This window comes from Phaseolus vulgaris, chromosome 6 (assembly GCF_051622355.1).
Source record: "Phaseolus vulgaris cultivar YP4 chromosome 6, ASM5162235v1, whole genome shotgun sequence".
Lineage (NCBI taxonomy): Eukaryota > Viridiplantae > Streptophyta > Magnoliopsida > Fabales > Fabaceae > Phaseolus > Phaseolus vulgaris.
In genome coordinates this window covers 248,158-255,359 of record NC_143503.1, presented here as the reverse complement: position 1 = coordinate 255,359, position 7,202 = coordinate 248,158, and the positions used below count along the sequence as shown (strand labels likewise).

At 45.8% G+C, this 7,202-nt stretch overlaps 1 protein-coding gene across 1 annotated transcript; it reads left to right on the top strand.

Moving 5' to 3' along the window:
- Nucleotides 1-3,980: 3,980 nt before the first annotated feature.
- On the top strand, nt 3,981-4,397 carry LOC150026029 (uncharacterized). The gene has a single exon (XM_090303331.1). The coding sequence runs from the start codon at nt 3,981-3,983 to the stop codon at nt 4,395-4,397; it is 417 nt and encodes a 138-aa protein (XP_090159457.1).
- Nucleotides 4,398-7,202: the final 2,805 nt, after the last annotated feature.

The following is a 7,202-nucleotide window of genomic DNA, read 5'->3' as shown; positions in this document are numbered from 1 at the left end:
TGGAAACATGGTTTGTTTGGAAAAATTGGAAGGAGAAATTTGAGTGGAAATTTTGTTTGCATCCTTCCTAGAAGAGTTGTAGAAATCACCATCATGAGGATTATTGAAAGTTTTTTTCAAAAGATATGATTCCACCTTGATGGCTTTGTGAAACACTCTCTTTAAAGAAGAATATTCTTTTAATTCTACAAAGTCTCTAATATCTCTTCTCAAACCACGTACAAACCATTTAATCTTTGACTCTTCATTAGCATGCATATTCATTTTAGTCAAAGTTGTTTCAAAATCTTTAAAGTATTCATCTACTATCCTATGTCCTTGAGGAAGCCTTTGGAACTTCAACAAGTGTTCCTTCCTAGAAGGAGGAACAAACCTCGCGCACATACACTCTTTCAAATCATTCCAAGAAACCACGGGAGGTCTCTTTCGATATATAATGTCCATTACAATTTTATGCCACCATTCTTTGGCAAAATCTAAAAATTCTAAAGTGGCTAGCTTATATTTGTGCTCATCTAGGATCTCATGGAGGTCAAAAATCTGTTCACATTTAGCCTCCCAATCTAGATACACATTAGGATCACTAGAGCCATTGAAACAAGGAAGCTTGACCGAAGGTAGCCTAGCCTTTGCATCTTGGTAGTAGCCATTTCCATGATGATGTCTCTCCCCTTGGTTGTGATGTCTATGTCCATGGTATTGGGGTGGAGTTCGCCTTCTCCTATGGTCCTCTTCACGGCCTAAATCCTTTGAAGAACCTCTTGAAGAAGGTCTATGTGAATGATGCCCATCATGGATAGAGTGAGATGGCCTAGCTTGTTGCACCTCCATCTTTTGCAATTTCTCTTCCAAACGCCTAATGGTGCGTTGAGCTTCATGCAATTCACCAAGGACCGAAGCTTTGGAAGGAGAGCGCCGCTTGTAAGATGCACCACTTGAATAGCCAGCCATTTGCAAATGAAAACAGCAAACACAAAAACAGTAAACAAGTTAAGAAACAAAGTTAGCAAAAAGTAATTTGGCACCCAAAATTGCCGAAGTGAAATTGGCCTTAAAAATCACTCTCAAAGAAATAATATCCCTGCACCAAGCTGATCTTGAGGTCTTAGGAATCCTCAAATGAAAGATGTCAAAGCAAGGCACACCAATCTCAAAGCCAACCACAACAAAACCAATGAAGCAATGAAGACAAACAAGAAAAGGTATAAGCAATAAAAGGCTATAACAAAAGGAATACTAGATGTATGACAAACTCAAAGATTAATGAACAAAAGACAAGCAAGAAAATAAGGAACTCAATGAAAAAGTAGGCACACAAAAGAATACCTAAAGAAAAGCACTAGAGTAGATGAAGAAAACAAAAACAAGCTACTGGAAAATATTTTTTATGCAAACTATGCTTGATGTTCACTGATTTAACGGGAACGATATAAAGCGAACTGGATTATGAAATTTAAACCACAGAAACTTCAAGATCTTAGCTCAAAAATGGCACTGGAATTACACAAAAAATGTAAGCCAATTAATTGAGATAAATTTTTCAAAATCGCTGCCAGATTACCGTATTTTTTTCGGCAGAATTGTACACTTTTTGTATTTTATTTATCATTTTTTGTGTACTTTGAATTTTTGAGTACTTCTTTTTTCTATTCTTTTCTAACACTTTGAAGATCACAAATCCAGAATTTCAGAATTTTCCAGTGAGTAAATCAATTGCAATAAGGAAAAACAGTAAGCACGTTTTCAGAAAAACAGAGGAATCCTAATAGGAATGGAAAACATAATTATGAACTAGCAAAGACATAATGGAAAATGATGTATAAGAACTTGTATAGGTCTAGAATACAAGTATGAACTCAATTCTAAAAAAGAAAAAGCACAAAGGATCAAATATCAAACTCAGAAAATTATATGACACCAAAGCAAGAAACAAAAAAAAATCAAGAAAAGTACTACAAGAAGTGATGACAATTAGGGAAAAACAAGACTAAGACAAAACATGTATGGATTCAAAAAGGAAAATACTCAAACATATGATAGGAAAAATAAAGAAAACAGCAAGAAAACTCAAATAAGCCTAAAACAGAAAAGTAAATTGCAAGAAATAAAGAGCTCTTAAAAATAAAGTGCAACACAACTCAAAAATTAAACAAGAACACACCTAAACTCTTGATACCACATGATATGATTCCAATAGCACACTATGAATGATTCTTGACATTCTTAGGAATCATCTTGAGTTGGATATGAGATAGGCACTTTAAGATAGAATTGGATCAAGGTTCTATGATCAAGAACTCACCAAGACTAGTACCAAAACCCAAACTCATATGGAAGTTCCATGTATTGTCAAATTGAACCGAACAAAATGGAAGAAAAGGCAAAGGCACCGAACAAAAAGACTAGAAATGAAGAAGAACAATGAAGAACAGCAAAGTAGAAAATGTACCAAAGCAAAACACAAATAAACTGAAAATGCCGAACTGAAAAACAAAGGAAGCAAGCTAAGACATGAACATAACAAGAGAAGGAAGGAAGGAGAAGAGAAAGCTCATGAAGATGGAGGAATGGTTGGATGATCACGCCACTTAGAGGATGGTGACTCCAAGATGAGTGTGCAAGCCACCACTTGAGGTAACCATAGAACTCTCAAGATAAGACTAAGTGAGGAAGGCACAAAGCTTAACCAAGCTGAGTACGAGGCGCTGATCGCTGGAATGCTCTTGGCCAAGAAGATGGGCGCGCAAAGCCTCCTGGCAAAGAGTGACTCACAATTGGTCACAGGACAAGTAACAGGGGAGTACCAGGCAAAGGATCCACAGATGGTTGCGTACTTGAGGTACGTCGAAGTGTTGAAGGGGGCCTTCGCTGCGTTCGAGCTGGTGCATGTCCCTAGAGAGCAAAATGCCAGAGCTGACCTGCTTGCCAAGCTGGCTAGCTCAGGCAAGGGGGGAAGGCAGAGGACATTCATCCAAGAGACGCTCAAAACGCCGCGAAAGTTCGTGGCGGACAACAGGGTGGATGTCCTTCACATTAGCGCAGCAAGAGGAAAGCCAAGGAGCCATCGCTCTTTGATTAAAGATACGGTGAAGGCACCTTGCATCAGCACCTACGCGGCCTCGCCAGAGGGAGAGAAGGGCGTGAAGGTATGCGCCTTGGAGCAAGGCGACACGTGGATGACGCCTTATAAGCGATACATTGCAGATGGAATTCTCCCAGCAGAGCCTGGAGAAGGAAAGAAGATAAAGAGGAACTCAACAAGGTACACCCTTGTTGATGGAGTGTTATTTAGGCATGGATTTACGCACCCAATTCTGACATGTGTGAGTGGCGATGAGTGCACGAGGATCATGTCAAAGCTTCACGAGGGGATTTGCAGAAGTCACATGGGGGGAAGATCATTAGCTTCCAAGGTGATTCGAGCAGGGTTTTATTGGCCATCAGTGAGGGAAGATTGTGTAAGATACGCCCAGCGATGCAAGCAATGGCAGATGCATGCAGACTGGCATAAGGCACCTCCAGAGGAGCTGAGATCGATCTACAACCCATGGCCCTTCCACACATGGGGAATTGATATTTTGGGGCCTTTCCCTCTGGCGATAAGGCAGATGAAGTATTTGATAGTCGCCATCGAGTACTTCACAAAGTGGATAGAGGCAGAACCAGTGGCACAGATCACGGCGCACAAGATACAACACTTTGTTTGGAAGAACATTGTGTGTCGTTTCGGGGTGCCGAGGCTCTCATCTCAGATAATGGCACTCAGTTTGCGAGCCAACAGTTGGGGAAGTTGTGTGCAGAAGTAGGAATCAAGCAGGTGTTTGCATCAGTCGAACACCCCCAGAAGAATGGGCAGGTCGAGTCAGCGAATAGAGTTTTGCTGAGGGGATTGAAGCGAAGGCTTGAGAAGGCTAAAGGGGTGGGCAGAAGAAGTACCAAGAATAGTGTGGGCTTACCACACCACACCTCAATCCTCCACCATGGACACGCCTTTCAGCCTAGTATACGGGTCGGATGCCATGATCCCGGTAGAAATCCACGAGAGCTCTCCACGTTTCCTGAGCTTTGTGGCAGAAGAATCCAACGAAGAAAGAAAAGTGAATCTAGACCTGTTAGACGAGGCCAGAGAGGAAGCGAGGATAAAGGCTGAAGCCGTAAAAAGGAGAGTGGAGCATCAGTATAGCTCTAAGGTGAAACTGCGACAGTTCCAAGTTGGCGACCTGGTCATGAGGAAAGCTCATCCTTACGAGTTGGAAAACAAGTTGTCTCCCAAGTGGATCGGACCCTTCAGAGTAACCGAAGCCAAGGGAAACGGTTCATACAACCTAGAGACTCTAGAAGAAGGGCACATTCCACACAGTTGGAGTGCAGCCAATTTAAAATTTTATTTCATTTGAAAGTTATGAAACACACAGTTGTAAAGGGGACACTCTTTTTCCCTCTCGGGGGTTTTTTAACGAGGTCACCCAAGTAAAAAGATGTTCAAGAAAACTTTGTCTCAATTTTTCCCTTTCACACAGTATAAGAGTAAAGATTAAGAAACAAAAGACAAAGAATCAAGGCGTCGCCTGAGGTAGGCGTCGCCAAGATAAGGCGTCGCCCAAACAAGGCGTTGCCATGTTAAGGTATCGCCAGGCGTAGGGATCAAATGAGGCGTTGCCCAGACAAGGAGTCGCCAAGATGAGGCGTCGCCAAGAGTAGGCGTCGCCAGGCGTAAGCTTCGCCAAGTTGAGACATTGCCGGATAAGGGAGCTAGCGTCAAAATCAGAGCAAGTAAAGGGGGCGCATGCTCATGCCCAGAGGTCGAGACAAAAGGTACGTTCAGTATAAGCTAAAATCCGGGTGCCTAGTCCCTGAGCAGGGGTTAAGGGATTCCTTCGGGACGCCCCCTCCTCAGGTATGAATAGCTAGCCCCGGTGTCAGATGTTAGACATAAGTTAAAATCCGGGTGTCTAGTCCCTGGGCAGGGGTTAAGGGATTCCTTCGGGACGCCCCCTCCTCAGGTATGAATAGCTAGCCCGGTGTCTGGTGTTTAGACACCTCGTAAGGAAGTGGCGGGGGGGGGGCGTTTCCTTCGAGTGTGGGCATCAGGCAGTAAGGAGTTTCAGAGCAGTGGAGAACCAGGTCACTTGATGCAGATACACACAGCTGAGGAGAAGAGCCATCCTTTGGGAAACCTTCTCCTTGGGCATAATCGCCAAAACCCCTGGTCATCTTGGTGTTTAGACACACCAGGGACGATACGGCGATGCTTACAGCACGCCTCTCCCTGGGCGTGGGCACCAAGAACACTGATCACCTTGGTGTTTTCAGACACCCTGGGGATGAAACGGCACTACCCCCGGGTGGGCCTCTCCTCAGGCGTGGGCACCAAGCGCGCAGAGATAAGGGCTAAGTTGCCTTGGTGTTTGAGACACTCCATGGACGATACGGCGCTGTTGTATAGGCCTCTCCATGGGCGTGGGCACCGAAGCGCGACTTTCGTCCCAAGTGTCTAGACACGCTGAGGACACCCAGAGCAGGTCTCTCCTCGAGCATGGACACATAGTACAGGTAAGATAAGCCCTCCACGCCCTCGAGCGATGTTGAGGCCATAGAAGAGATCAAGTCCTCCCTCGCCCTTGAGCGATGTCGAGGCCAGAGAAGAGATGAGACCCCCTTTTTCCATCTTGGAGTGATGGAAAAGCTAACAATGCCTTTGGCAGTGAGTGCCAGAGGGCTCAAAACAAGTAAGTACAAAGCAAGTTGAAGACTTTTATGAGTTCAGAAGGCAAGTAAAAACCGACGAGCAAGAAGAAGAAGAAGGATGGAAGCACGAGTTACCAAAGATAAGAGAGTAAGAGAAGCTAAAAGACACACGAGAAGGCAAAGACAAAGTTCGAATAGGCATTTAAGCTAAATCAAGAGTTGTAATTACAGATAGGTACAAATAATGTTTGCTGCGGTTACAAAAAGAGGCTATTCCTCAGAGGCCTCCAAGGGCACAATTTTGTCGTCGACCACTTCATTCAGAGGGCTGCACCCAGAGATATCGATGTCGGGGTTAGCACAGGCCGCTTGGACAAGAGCCTCTCCGAACCCATCGGCGAACCCAGTGGCAGCCTCCTCGTTCAGCTTTTCCTCAGTAACCTTGAAGTTTGCAGCCTGAGTGGTCATCTCTTGTTCTTTGGAGGCCAAAGCAGCCATCAACTCTTGGACTTTGGCTTGGAGGGTGGTGTTCTCGGCGGCTAGCTGGGAGCATTCACTAGTCTTGTCCTCGAGCGCGACCTCAGTTTTCCCGATCCACACACTGGTCCTCGAGTTTCTTTTGCTGCGCCTTTGAGGTCTCCACCTCTGCTTCAAGATCAGCGACTTGTACGCGGAGGGGCACCACCTAATTAAGGAGTTCAGCATGAAGGCGCCCATATAATAATAAATGCCTTCTCTCTTGGGCCCTTCAGGTTGGCCGCGCGGAGACCCCCTCTCCAGGTAGCCCCTCATTGAGTCCCAGATCGGCGAGGGGATTCTGGAAGGGCAGGTTCAGGTTCAGCATCAGCACGACCCTCCAATGATCGAGGAGGTGAGGAGGCGCTTGGAGGGTCCTCCCTCAAAGAGTCAACCCCATGTGAGGAGGAAGTGGCGGAGGTGGCAGTCTGAGGGGCATGCTGGGTTGTCCTTCGTCGCTTGAAGACTTGCCCCTCGGCGAAGTCTTCATCGTCGTCGGAGGGCACCACCACTACCCTTTTCCCTTTGTTAAGGGGGGCTGATGGAGCAGCAGTTTCGACCAACGCAGGGGGCATGGCCGCGATGGGAGGGGGTGAGTTTGGAGGTTGATCAGGAGAGAGTTGGGCTGGTGAAGTTGATGGCGTCAGGTTGTGTTGGGGACGAGGGTTGGGAGAAGATGGTGGTGCATCGGAGGTTGGAAGTGGGGACCCTCCAACTTCCTTCGCCGAAGCCCCGCCCTTGGACTTCAGGATATGAGCAAGCTTCAACCTACGCTGCTTGTCCATCCTCGAATCTGCACCAGTGAAATTAATACATTAGGGACAAGAAAGCAGATGGCACAAGCACACAACAAAGAACAAGCAAAATAAGGAGAGACAAAACAAGTTAAAGAGGTGGAGATTGATATACTTATGTAGCGGGTGAGCTCCTCGGCGTCGTGCTCACGGCTAATTAGTTTGGAGGTGTCAAAGCCTCCCACACTGCCCAAGACTTGGCAA

Coding starts and splice junctions, on each gene's coding strand:
- LOC150026029 (XM_090303331.1), top strand. CDS start 3,981: ATGGACACGCCTTTCAGCCTAGTATACGGGTCGGATGCCATGATCCCG.